This window comes from Dipodomys merriami, unplaced genomic scaffold (genome assembly GCF_024711535.1).
Source record: "Dipodomys merriami isolate MVZ:Mamm:240054 unplaced genomic scaffold, mDipMer1.0.p SCAF_17, whole genome shotgun sequence".
Lineage (NCBI taxonomy): Eukaryota > Metazoa > Chordata > Mammalia > Rodentia > Heteromyidae > Dipodomys > Dipodomys merriami.
This window is the reverse complement of record NW_027203048.1, coordinates 342519-356949: the sequence shown is the minus strand read 5'-3', so window position 1 is coordinate 356949 and position 14431 is coordinate 342519. Positions and strand designations below refer to the sequence as shown.

Sequence of the window (14431 nt, the reverse complement as noted above, 5' to 3'; positions counted from 1 at the left end):
ACAGAGTAATATTCCCATGTCTTTTTTTTTTTTTGGCCTAAAGATTGAAAGTGAAGAGTATGAGGAAGCGTTGTCTTTGGCTCACACCTACGGCCTGGATACTGACCTTGTCTATCAGAGGCAGTGGAGGAAGTCAGCTGTCAACATTGCCTCAATTCAGAATTACTTGGTATGTGTAACTGTCTTGCAGTATTTTGGCAATGTGGTAGAACTTATATTCATAGGATGCCTTTAGGTTGCGGCTTACTTTTAGAACACTTTATATTAATGACTTTTCTAATTACTGCAGAAGAGTGTTGCTTCTGCAGCTTGGCTTTGGTGCTGAATCTCTTGAACAGATAAGTCACTGCCAAGCCAACCAAGTACTTGATCTTGACTTGATTCTTTCCCTGTCTGTATCTCTCATCACTCATGTTACTCAGGGTCTATTTAAGATCTATAAGGGAAGTTTCAATGAGGTAGATTATTTTATGGTAACCAAAGACTAGCTAGTAAGGGCTAAATAGAAATACATGCCTTGTGGGGAGGTCTCCTCCACTAGGCTAGGGTTCAGGTAGTTTTGGCTGAAGAAGAGTTAGAGAAAATCAGATGAAGAGAATTTTTCGGTGTTGTCCCTGGCCAGGGCTTATCCACAGGTGTCCAAGAGTAGAGGTCAGAGCTGGATAAGAAAGTTGAGTATGTAGTTCCAAGGAGCCACAGAGCTGAGGTGATGGTCCATCAAACCCCAGGGACTGGCCATAAACCTCCCAGAAGCAGCAGACAGCTCAAGGTTGATGGATAGATAGGAACCATGGCTGTGACTGTGGGACACACTCTTCCCTACCATAGGCAGGTAGGGAAGTTGTCATGTCAGAGAAAGCTGGGAGTAAGTGCCACTGAATGTGACTCCTCTTAGGCCACCAGCTGAGGAGCAAGACATAAAGAGCGAAAGCACATCAGGTCTAGAAAGCAGAGATTCTCCCTTTGTGGTGGCCTTTCAGTGCTTTCTATGGACACAGCTTAGCATCATGTCAGCTATAGATGAGAAAATGCTGTCCTGTAACCTTCTTAGAGGGGATTATGAGAACTGAGAGTCAGTCTATTGATAATGGATATATCATACTTGCCAAATACTTTATTCCCCCCTGAAATCCAAGAACTAATTCCTTCTCATGTTAAAATTTTTAAGTATCCTTGTCTTGGTCAGTTTGGCACTATAACATAAATACTATAGACTCAATGGCTTAAACAAGAAAAAATTATTTCTTATGGTTGTGGAGGTTAAGAAGTCCATGATCCATTGTCATCCTGGTTTGCAGATGGCATTACTTCTAGCAAGCAGAGAGAGGAAGTGAGTCCTTATTAGGCTCTTTTATGGGCACTAATCCTACCATGAGGGTTCAGCATCTAATTGTCTTTTGAAAGCTGGCTCTCTGAACAAACACCAAACATCATCATATAGGGGATAGTTTTAACTTTTTTTTTTTTTTTTTGTATCTGTCTGAGACTTAAACTCAGGACCTAGATGCTGTCCCTGAGCTTCTTTTGCTCAAGGATATTGCCCTATCACTGTAGCCACAGCTCTACTACTGGCTTTTTTGGTAGTTTTTAGTGGAGATAGGAGTCACAGAGACTTTCCTTCCCAAGAGCTTTGATCCCAGATCCTCAGATCTCAAATTTCTGAGTAGCTAGGATTTCAGGTGTGAGATACCGGTGCCTACTTGGGGGCTGTTTTTTAATATATGATTTTTTGGGGGTGCATTTTAGCAAGTTTCATCATTCTGAGCCTCTGTGCTCAAGGCTAGTGTTCTACTTGAGTAGTTTATTGGTAATAAGAGCCTTATGGACTCCTGGCCTGGCTTCCAACTGTGATCCTCAGATCTCAGTCTTCTGAGTAGCTAGTATTACAGGTGTGAGTCACTGGTGCCCAGCTTAATTTTATTCTGGACTGGGAAGGTGGCTCAGTGGTAGAGCGCTTGCCTTGCATGCATGAAGCCCTAGGTTCAATTCCTCAGCAACACATAAGCAGAAAAAAAAAGCCAGAAGTGGCACTGTGGCTCAAGTGGTAGAGTGCTAGCCTTGAGCTGAAGAGCTGAGGGACAGCGCCCAGGCCCAGAGTTCAGGCCCCATGACCGGACCCCCCCCCCCCCCCAAATATATAGTCCATTGCTATATATGCCCATTTTTTTATCCATTCATTTGTTGATGGATGCTTTGGCTGATTTCATAGCTTGGCTTTTGTGAATAGTATATGATAAACATGGCTGTGGCAGGTATATATATTGTAGGCTGATTGACATTTTTACAGGAGTGGTATAGCTGGATCACGTGGTAGTTCTGTTTTTACTTCTTTTTGTATGTGTGCTGGGATTTGAACTCAAGGCCTGGGCACTGTCCCTGAGCTTTTTTTGCTCAAGGCTAACATTCTTTCACTTGAGCCACAACCCTCCTTTCATTTTTTACTTTTTGTATGTGCAAGTTCTAGGGTTTGATGTCAGGGCCTTGGTGCTGTCCCTGAGCTTTTTTGCTCAAGGCTAGCACTCTACCATTTGAACCATATCCCTACTCTCAGCGTTTTGGTGGCTTATTGGTGGTAAGGGTCTTACAGACTTTCCTACCCAGGTTGGCTTTCAACTGTATTCCTCAAAGCATAGCCTCCCTAGTAGCTAGGATTTCAGGCTTGAGATACCGGTGTCCTGGCTATTTTCTTTTTTTTTGTCAGTTGTGGGGGTTGAAGTCAGGGCCTGGGTACTGTCCCTTAGCTATTTTTTTTTTTTTTTTGTGCTCTTCCACTTTGAGCTGCAGCTCCACTTCTGGTTTTTTAGTGGGTAAGTGGAGAAAAAAAACCTCAAGTCCTTTTTCTGCATGGGCTGGCTTTGAACCATGATTCTCAGATCTCAGCCTCCTGGGTAGCTAGGATTATAGGCTTGGGCCACTGGTGCCCGGCTTATTTTTACTTTTTAAAGGAATCTCCACCCTGATTACCAAGGCTGCACTATAGTGTATTAGGACCCCCCCCCCCCCACATCTGGTTAGCATTTGTTGTAATATGTTTACTTGATGATAGCCATTCTGACTGGCTCTAATACACTGATCCTCAGTGTATTACATGTTATTTTTGGGTGATAGTAAGTCTGTGTGTTTTTAACCTTGGTACCTTTATGAGGTTTTTAAAAGGTTTTTAAAAGGTTAGGACTCCTGAAAAAATACATCTGCCTTTCAAATGATTCTAGGAAGTACTAACAGTGGATGGGTTTTTTTCCCCCTCTGAAATTCTATCACATATGTGATAGAGTTCTTGAGCTGAGGCTTTAACCAAACAGGACAATTAATTGTTAGTTTTAACATGACATACCAGAGATGAGAGGGTATGATCAACAATGGAAACTTTAGAAACTCAGAACCCCAAATGTGCATTATCTTTGATTGTTATGATTGAGGGCAGTGAGCTTTTGGGTACATGTGCATATATTCTTGTTTTTTTTCTGGAACACAATGAACAGTTTTGGTCCCTGAAGGAGCTGTGAGGCACCAGGAGAGACAAAATAATAAGATTTTTTAGTGGGGAAAGTAATTCAGTTAAATAAATAAGCACTGTATTAAAGGCATGAATAGATACAGAAGAGGCCTAAACAGAAGCATAAAAGGTAGCTTTTGCTGTTCAGGAGCTTAACAACTTTATGAAGATATAAGCTTCTTACTTGAAGCATATACAGTTATCTAAAAAGTAGGAGCCTTTTCAGTAGCGATAGTTCCAGACTCAGAAGCACAGAGAAAGCCTTTTATGGGGAAGGTGTTTGGGGCAGGAATTTGAGAGGATTCAAAATAAGCTTTCTTCAGCTGGAAGAGAAGAGGAGTATTCCCAAGGGAGCATGTTTGCAAATTAAAGAACTGTGAACCTGACCCATTTTCCAATCACCAAATCTGTCCATTTCTTGTGGGATCATGGTTAGTTCGGTACCCGGCACACAGCATATAGGACATACTACAAGAGAAAAGAACTGTAAGTCAGCCAGCATGCTGGAGCAGTGTCTGATGATAGGTGTTGACTGGGAGTATGATTAGAACAATATATTGGTTTGGGTTTGAGGAAATTTTGAAAGTTTAGTATTACTTAGGCTTTATCTTTGGGGGTACTGAGGAACTGTGGTGGCTTGGTGGCAGATGGTGTCAGAGATGATCAGATTAGGTGGAGAATGGTAGGGACACCTTGCTGGGGGCAAGGAAGGGGCTCTAACACTGTTCTTCCATTGAGCTGCTGATTTGGACTAGTAGAGAGATCACATTTTTTAAATAGGGAAGTGAATCTGAGGCATATGAAAAAAGACTTGATATGGTTGATTATGTAAAGACAGAGAGTATGAGTTAAATCTTACCTCAAATTTGTAATGTAACAACATTATCTAGCAAAAAGGAAGGCAGGAGTTTTTGAATGGTGTTGGAGAAAGCAGTAGGAGGGAAGAACAGGCCCTTGGTCTTCCCCAAGCACAGCATACGTTTGCAGGTATTATCATTGTGTTATGTGATATAGCTCTTGGTCAAATAAATACAGAGTTTTGATAGACTGTGCCTTGTTAGTTTTGTTTTTCAGTTAAGGGTGCCTGCTACAATAGAAAACACATTACTTTGCCTTTGTATCTTATATTCTCCCATAAATACAGCCTTTTCTAAGAGCCTTTGTGTTTTGATATAGTTTCTTAGAAGAAAAGAAAAAAAGCACTTGCAAACACATGTCATATCCAGTTCAAAAATCACTGTTAAGACAGGAGCTATTTTAGGTTGTATTTCTCAAGCAGCTACTTGTGGCCAAATTCATAAGTAAGTATAATGTACCTCATGTGAATAGGTTTATCATTCCAGAAGGCAGCTGTCAGGTGCTGTAAGATGCTCTACATTCTTCAATGTCTCTGTTTTCTTTTTTTTTTTTTTAATTTCTTTGTATCTAGAGTAAAATAAAGAAGCGATCCTGGGTTCTTCACGAGTGTTTGGAAAGAGTTCCTGAAAATGTGGATGCTGCCAAAGAATTACTTCAGTATGGATTAAAAGGCACAGACCTGGAGGCGCTTTTAGCAATTGGGGAAGGAACAGATAATGGCAGGTTGGTTATACAAAGAGGTAGATTCATAGCACAGGTGACTTTGTGCAAATGTCTAAGCTAACACATGGGACCAGGGCAGTAGTCAGTCACTCTACATGGAAGCAGTTGCCTTAGACCAGGGTTTTCTCATCTTAGGTCTCAACTTTCTTTGCTTTAAGCTTAATATGCTTACATATGATGTCTTGTTGCTGAGAAAGCATCAAGTTCTACAAAGCTTAATTGATGCTGGCCATTTCTAAACTGGGGCTATGACAATAAACCTGAGTTGGGTTACAAATTGCTTAAAGTGTGTTTAGGTAAGTCTGAGCTTATATTTTCTTAGCTGTAGTATCATACCTCCGTCCAACAATTACTCTTAGGGACCACATTATATATTTTAGGTAAACACTGCATAAACTTAATCACCATTTAAATATCAGTGATAATGGTAATGAAATTATGTGCCTATTGCTCATGAGACATTTGGGATTTCTTTTGAAAAACAGTACATTTGACAAGTAAATAGTTTAAATGAGACCAACATTAGTTACCATTTTTAGAGAAAAACAGAGGTGATTCAAACTGTTAACTCTTACCTGCATTTTTCTAATGGACTATTTTACATTGGTGACTGTAACTGTACTTATTTCCTAAGTGGTTTTTGTGGTTATTGCCAATGACTTTGTCCGTAACCTATAGACATAATAGTGAATCATTTTACTTGGCAAACATGTTTAAAAATATAACTGGTTGCTCTTTCTGTGGAAACCAAGTTAGGAAATTCAGCCAAAAATAGGAGAAGGCAACTTTTCATGAAATTAAAACAATTCATTGCAGTGGATTTGATTTTCCTTTTTTTCTCCTCAGATTTATATTACCTGGTGAAGTAGACATCGACACTATCTCCTTTGAGGAGCTCTCGCCACAGGGTGAAGAGCCTGCCGTGAATAAGGAGGGAAAAAAACTTAAGAAGAGACAGGAACTACTGAAACTAGTGAACTTTTCCAAGTAAATGAGTTATTACTAATTATGTACTAATTTCTTTGAAATAACTAGTCACTTCAGTATGTTCTTCACTAGTGTTCACCACTGTAAGCTATGTCAGCAGTTTAAATGCATGGGATGGATTATTTGACTCTTTGTTTTTGTGTATTCTTTCAGTAGTTTTGGGCTCAATGGAATATTGATGATTTTTATTTAGTTTTAATTCTTGAAGAAATGTACTTATGTGTAAATATAAATGGCCTAATGTAGTTATTCAAACAGGTTGACATTGGAACAAAAGGAACTTTGCCGTTGTCGACTGAAATTATTAACTTACTTAGATCGACTTGAAACATATGAGGTAAGGAATAATTTTCATTAGAGCAGCTGTGTTCATTCGATCTGTTTGACATTCTGTGGCTGCCGAATATCTGATGCTTTTGGTTTTTAAAGCTACTTATGAGGAAAAATTAATTTTTATGAAAGCAGCTTCTCTTATGTTCTAAGTTTGGTAAAAATTAGAGATTATAAAAGGCCAGAAGTTGCTTCATTACAAAAGGGAATATAAAGGACCACCTTTACACATAAAAGTACTGTGGTTATTTAGGTCTTTGGGGGCACATGCACAGATGTCAGATGTCATTATTTCCATGGCATTTTATGCAGTAATACTGGTTTAGATATTGTTAAATTAAATGGGCCACATTTCATCTCATGAATGTAGATAGAATGCATTTTTGCATGACACTCATAGGTAAAGTTGAGCATTAGTAGTAGTTGTTTTTCCAGCAGTGGTAAAGTAGAGAGGTATTAGGTATTTATAATTCATAACTGCATAGAAATTACTTATTGCTTTCACCTGGTGCTTAATTTTGATTGTCTTACTCTAATGAATTTAATTTTAAGTGGCCATTTCATTTACGTGTGGATTTTAAAAATTAACAGCAGCGTAAAATGTGGCCCCTTTCAAAACATGGGCAATAATGCAGATGTAGAACTTTAGCTGGCAGTTGGTAGTTGAGATTTATGAATTCAAGCCTTACTTGTTTAGGCATACAAAGTTTTAAAGTTTTTTTTTTTTTAGTATTTTCTTGACTCTCATGCTTAAAAGAGTGTTCATGAATTCATGTTTCCCCTCAGGAGATCCTAGGAGTGAGTCACGCATCTGCACAGAGCTATGATGCTGAGTTCTTTAAGAAGTTCCGAAGTCAGAATATCGTTCTCTCAGCAAGAACTTACGCTTGGGTAATTTCTTTGTAAATAGAGTGACTAAGGCTGTTAGCACTAAATCTTTGAGCTGTGCAGTTAAGGTGATTGCACATGAATCCTTTCTTTTCTGTTGTAATATTAATACAAATGGACAAAATGGATTATATTTAATAATTTTTATTCATTTAGTTTTAAAATAAATTACTGTTTGGGAATCATACAGGCTAGGAAAAGGCGGGAAAATTTCAAAATAATATCAGAACTGATAATAAAAGATTAACTTTGTATCAGTTATAATCAATATTCAGTTATAATCCTTATTCCCAATGTTAGAAACTTGTCACTTACATTAGAAACTTGTCACTTGTCTTTTGTGTAGGAAAGTAATGTCCAAGCCCTAGAAATTCTGTTCACTTACCACGGTGCTGACCTTCTTCCTCATCGCCTCCCGATTCTCTCCAATTTTCCTGAAACCACTTCTCCACATGAATACTCGAGTTTGCTGCCTGAAGCTAGGTATGTGACCTAGATTTTACCTTTTTTTCCTAAATAATAACACTTTTTATTTGTTTGTTTTAAGGTGAACATTTCAAATTAAAAAAAACCCAAAATACAATAATTTGATTTTTTTCCAGTAAAGTTATTTTCAACTTATTTCTTAAACAATCCTGAAGCAAAAATACATCCATCAAAATAAAACCACCTTAAGTTCATGAACACAAACTTGGAGAACAGTGTCTATATGAAGTAATGGTCTCTTTTAGAAATTGAACTGTAGTTTGATAACATTAGGGACCTCGGACAGTCTTCATCCTGCTTTGCTCAGCAGCCTTTCCTTTATGTGAAATCACAGAGACACAAAGAGAAATGGGAAATCAAAATGCCACTTAACTATTAGCTAGAATAGTGCTCCTTATTTGAACTCAAGGCTGTTTGTCAAATGGATTGCAGCATGTTGGGCAGACTCCAAGTCTATTCAAATGTTAAGTCCTAGTATTGTCAGTTCATGATCTTCTGGAGGTCAGAATATCACTTCTTGACAACAAAGCAAGGAGAATATATCTGTCTTACTGCATAGCTCAAAGATGGATAGGCCATTAACCCAAGGCCTCAGTGGCACCTAACGGAAGAGAACAGAGTGGGACACACTGCTTAGGTAGGAGCAGCAGAGCACTAACGTGTGTTTGTGGGGTCTTCAGCCGGCCCACTGTGCACATGGCTAGATTATTAATTGGATGATTTATATTTTTTGATTTAGAGTTAAAATGAGTTGATGGTCCCTGTCTTGCTTACTTATAACTCATATTTTTAGTAGCAGCTGATATAATAATTTTATACGATTATATATATATATATAATTAGCTTATAAACCATAAAGCACTCTAAGGGAATTAGATTAGTTCTGGTTAAAATTATTATTGCTGTCTACTGGAAACTGACAGCACTGAGAGATGTCATTGGTACTGTGAATCATTTGCTTCTTCCCATGTGGCTGCCACAGTATCGTATTTAGGTTTAGGTACTGAGGATGAGCATCTAATAATTGCTGTATATTTAGCACATACTTGTATCTGGTCTTCAAATAATTTTGGTATTGTTTGTGTTATTGTAAAAGGTTAACATTTGTATAAGTTTAGTAGTATGCTAAAGGCTGCATATATGTAGCCAGGATTTAAATCTATGTTTGAGTTATAGTTTAATAAACTCAAAATATGTTATAAATTCCTCAATTTGTACTCCTTTTGTATTAAAAATTAAATCTTTGTTCTCATGAAAGTGAAGAAAGACAAATCTTTGTATGCTTTTTTGCATTTTAAAAGAATTTTTGATCTATGCAGTGATATACAAATAACTTCATTTTTGTTCTCTGTGTTTTAGTAGAGAGGATTTTCCTTTTGGTGTAAATTATTTATCTAGAAGAAAGGATTACTCTCACAGTTTTTTTAAAGCTAAGTTTTCTTTAGATTTCCATGCATATTTTTGTTGTTGTTTTATGAAGATAGCTGAAACATTTGCTTTTTACCAGAAATTTCAAAATTGGTCTGCAAATAGAAACCAATAATGGGCTTTGAATATCCTGTAGTTTGTATTTAGGACTTGTTCAAGGACTTTAAAATTATTGTTGGTAATTTACTTCTACCATATTGTAGCAGAGAGTAGTTAGAAGACAGATAAATGTGATGTATAAGACACTATGTGGAAAAACAAACTTTACAATTTAGGCGGGGGGGGGGGGTGGGGGAGGAGGAATGTAGTTGAGGTGTGAGGGAAGGGATGGTAGGGGAAAAACAAAGGAGGAGGTAACAATGCTCGATAGGAAATGTACTCATTACCTTGGTCATGTAACTATAACCCCTCTGTATAGTATTTTTACAATAGAAAACATTAAAATTTTAAAAATGCTACTTTGAATCACTGTGTTGTGGAATAGGATACTTAATACAACTTTCAAAAAGACTGATTTCTTATGAGTCCTTATGTTATATCCACTTTAAAAATCATTGAAAAAATTGCTGTGTTTTTGGGGTTAATGTTTGTTTATCAAGAAAGTTTTTTCCTATTTTCTATTTAGAGTAAGAAAGATAGGTTTTAGTGGTAAGTGTATCTATTCTTATAATTACGGTTAATGAGAAGAGAAACCATCACCATGCTGCAACAGATCTCATACACCTCATTTGTGAGGTCTCTTTGTCTTGTATTCTCATAACTCTATGACTCATTTTACATTGTATTACAATAAGTCATTTACATTTCTTCCTGTCTCCCTGTCTTTTCTTCTTATCAAACATCTGGCTTTAAAACCCCAAATGCTGTGGCTCAAGTGGTAGAGTGCTCGCCTTGAGCTGAAGAGCTGAGGGACAGCGCCCAGGCCGAATTCAAGACCCATGCTCTCCCCTTCTCCCCCCCAAAAAGTTAACTGTTTTAGGGCAAAAACAAAGGAGGAAGCAACAATGCTTGATAAGAAATGTACTCATTACCTTGCTCATGTAATTGTAACCCCTCTGTACAATATTTTCACAATAAAAAATTTATTTAAAAAACAAAAAAACTAGTGTTCGTGTTCCTAGGGCTCTATGCGGGTACTTGTATATTGAGTGCTCTGAGTGTTTACTGCATGTTGTTCATTTACCTTGAATGTATGGAAATAGATTCTCATTAGAACAAGTTTGACTGGATCAAACTGATTTAGCTTATAATTTAAATTTCTAGTATAGAATTTACCTTTGAAATAATTGATTGACATTATTGTAGTTCTTCACAATTGAAAAGTTGGTGGAAGTTGACAGTTTACTATATTTGTAGTCTGAAACTGATGATATTTTGATAGTTTGTAAGTTTTCTAAAATGAAATAATTTGAGCTATGATTTTAAGTGAAATTAGAGATGACTACCTAGTTTTTAATTCTGAAAGTAAATTACTGTTACCTTTATTTTTCCTTGAAAAGCAAAAGAAGACACTTGGAAAAATTTAATAGTTTCATGATATTCTGGAAGGTTGTTTTCCATAGCATCATATTAATTTTTGCTGGGTATTCTAGTTCTACCATAATATTGTGATGATGAAAAATTTCCCCTAACTGTGGATGGATACTGAAGTAATTATGGAAAAACTAGTGCATTGCAATCTCTTTCTTTAAAATTGAGAATTTGACAAGATGCTTAGTACGAGTTCAATTTGCGTTTGTATAGTTTATTTCTGAGTTGTGTGCGGTGGCTTGTGTTGGTGGGCTGGAGCACTTGCTGGCTTCTGAGGCGATCAGTGCAGAGGAGCACAGAGGATGCTTTCACAATGTGAGATGTTGGATCTGGTATTTTTCATAGGGAAAGAAAGGTCTGTCTCAGCTATGCTTCTCTGGGTCTGACAGTAGGGATGATTGGTTGGATGAGTTATTTAAAGGGAAAGTGGGTTTAGAGGGAATTTCTCTGATTAAGAAGCTGGAAGTTATTACAAAATGATTTTTCTGGTCCTTTGATAGATATTGATACTGATTTTGTTAGTTGTCTGGTACTGTGAGGAATCCTAAAGAAATGATATATTGAGCAATTAATTTATTTCCTCTTTTATGCAGCAAGCATTGTACGATTATGTTTGGAACATTTCTTCTTTCTTTAGCTTTTACAGTCTCATTTTTTGTTTCAAATATAGTGCAGTTCTCTAGCATGTTTTTGAAATGGGGATTATCTTGCTCTTAGGGCAAGAAGCATTAGTGTAATATGCCTTGAAATAGTGAATTATTTGAACAGTTAATTTTAATTGCATTACTATTATAATGTGGATTTATCCATAGTCAAATTGTTTTAAAGTGGCTTAGTATATTTAAAAAGTTTTTGTTTTGATTTGATATTAAAGTGTTTGAGAAGATAACTTTTTTCTTTTCTTTTTGAAATCTTGAAAGTTACTGTTAATAGATTCAGCAATACTGAGTGTTTCATAATTACATGCTTTTCATAGAGATAAGATTTTTCTTTCATAATTCATTTTCTTCTAAACTGTAAATACCTTGACCAATAATTTTAGAACATGTGATCCTCAACTAGATTATACCAGATTCTGCATGGTTGAGTTGCCTCAGGAAAATAGTCCCAATAATTCTTTTTTATTGAAGAACAAGGTCTTGCCAGTCAAGTTTTCATTAATATGTAAATACTTGTCTGTAACAGCAGTGTGTCTTTATCACACTATATTTAATTAACATATAAATAACCATGGGAGAGAAACTTTCCAATTTCTGATATAGTCAAGACTGTTTAAACATTGTAATGAGAAAAATGCTATCAAAAATAAAATTCTTATTTTATAATCAAAACATATTCATTATTTACAGATGTGTACCCATTTTATTTAATTCTAAAAATTTGGATACTATATATAAAAATTGGGTAAACAGCCCACAGCAGTCATAAATTGTTAGGCTGGTATGACATGGTATTGATGTACAACATGATGGGTACTTTATGTGAAAGAGGGGTTAGTATGGTGAAGTGAAAACAGCAAAGGTGTTTAGTCAGAAGCATGGATGTATGTCTGCTCACTGCATTTCCTTTGGGAAGTCTTGCTTTCTGGCGTTTCATTGATGTTCAGGTGTGTGGTGGATTGCAGTACTGATAATGAGGATATAGTTATGTAGCACAATAGTTCCTTTTTTCTTTTTGTAGCTGTTGATAGGAATGTCAGATTATGATATCCTTCAGTTTTAGGTGCATTAGGTAAGTACAAGAACACTTGTAAATAAGCAGGATGGGAAATTATAATAGGGAATTACTGTGGTTGACCGATGGTGTCATGCCTGCTCTCCCCTGGGCTGGAGCTGTGGGCTCCTTCCACTTTCCTGTCTGTAGTCTTTCCTTTTCTCCCAGTTTCTCAGCTATCCTGCTGCCTTTTCCTCATCTCTAATGTTCTGCCCTTTGCTGATTCTTTGGGTTAATGGAGTTGTACCTAAGAGGTTTCTAATTTACCCTCTTTGGATAGTTCCAGAATAGCCTTTAATCTAAGGCTAATTTTGTTACCTTGCTGAAGCAGACTTCTTATATGTATTCTGAAATACTATGAATTACTTTCCTCCATTCTATTTAGTCAGAATGTGGACTATTCTTGTCCTCTGTGTCAGTCTCAGTTAATTCTGCTCCATTTGCTTGATTCTCTTTTTATCCATGGATAGTTTTTCATAGTTGTGGGTTGATCAGTGCTTAATCAATGATTTGAATTCTCCAGAATCTTTGGAGCTTGCCTTTAGGTATTTCTGTGCTATGTACTATTTCCTTATTTCAGCTCTACCAGGCTGTGTTTGTAATCACTCTTTCTTTTTTTCCCTCACTTCCTCTATTTTCTCCACCTCTTTCTTCCTACTTCCCTCCCTCCCTTCTCTTTTCTCACCCTTGTTCTTGCCCTCCCATCTGTCACCTCTCTTGAGTGAGTGACCCACAGCATTGTGGGGCTCAGTTTGTCTTTTCTTTTTACCTTATGTATGGATTGTTATCCTACCCTATCCTACCCTTGTTATTTTGTAGTTTGCTTTATGTCTTTATCTTAATTTAGTGTCATATTTATTTAATTTCCATTCAGGAATTTGTTATTGTTTCTAGAGGTCTATGCTGTGTTATAACTCAAAGCAGAAGTTGTTCTATATTTCAAAGTGTTTTCTTTGCTGATCCTTCTGCTTCCTTTAAGTTTTCACTTCTTGCTAGTTGAGTTTCTGTTTCTGTTGTGAGGGGATACACCTCATACTTTTCCATAGTGTATTATTTGTTTAATCACACTATAAGAATTCTATCACCCTCTTCTGGCATGTGCTTCTCTGTGCAGTTGATATAAATACATTTTTGAGTTTTTAACATGTCAAAGGCTCAAAGTAGAAGTTGTTCTTTCACATTTTACATTAATTTTCTCTAATCTTCTGTTAATCTGTTTCTATTAGGATTATTCACATTAGTGAAAATTTTCATAATCTGAAAATTCATGAAAACAACTTATAAATGCAGCCAGAGTAGTATTTACTTGAAATCTTGAAGCATAATCTGGAGTCTGTTTTTATTTCAGGTCTATTTTCTCACCATGTCTGAACTGTGTGCTGATTCTGGCAGTTGTAAAATAGTTAAAATATTAGCTGAAGTATAGTTTATTTTGACACATAGATTTTCTGTCATTGCTAATAGCAAATAAGCAAAGGTGCAGGGAATTGGGGTGGAATGTGCTCTTTTTGAATTGTTTTGCTCGAGAGTCTTTGCCATTCACACTTTTTGGGAGGGTTAAGAGTACATGTTCACTTTCCTAGGCCTCTATGGGTGGTTCTCAAAGAGACAAACTACATATTCCATTTTTTCCTGGACCCTTGGATCTCATCCTACCTTTCAGAGTGGTTATTTTTGAACACTAGCAGCACTTTGTGTCTGTCACTCCAATTTGTATCACATCTATTTTTCTTTTCAAGTGTTTCTTGAGTACAGATGTCTTCTAAAAATAAAAGTATGTTTAGTGAGTGCACATTTATTATGTAATTGACATATGTAAAACTGTGAGACCCTTTCCTTCAAATTCTTTGTATTTGCTTCCTTTCTCTGACCAATAGGGTATTATAAATACAACCATTGGTATGGTATTACTATTTATTATGAAGTAGAACTTTAAATGTTAATCAAATGACATGTATCTTGGATCTACAACTTGTGCAAACCTTTTTTGCT

General features: G+C 36.5%; 1 protein-coding gene across 1 annotated transcript in view; it reads left to right on the top strand.

The window, feature by feature from the left end:
- The window catches only part of Nbas (NBAS subunit of NRZ tethering complex), a 285029-nt gene that overhangs the window by 88540 nt on the left and 182058 nt on the right, over positions 1 to 14431 (top strand). The window contains exons 16-21 of the mRNA XM_070025017.1: positions 44 to 169; positions 4926 to 5077; positions 5924 to 6064; positions 6323 to 6401; positions 7181 to 7285; positions 7629 to 7765. Of these exons, the coding sequence (XP_069881118.1) occupies positions 44 to 169; positions 4926 to 5077; positions 5924 to 6064; positions 6323 to 6401; positions 7181 to 7285; positions 7629 to 7765 (740 nt within the window). The remainder of the gene's footprint in view (positions 1 to 43; positions 170 to 4925; positions 5078 to 5923; positions 6065 to 6322; positions 6402 to 7180; positions 7286 to 7628; positions 7766 to 14431) is intronic.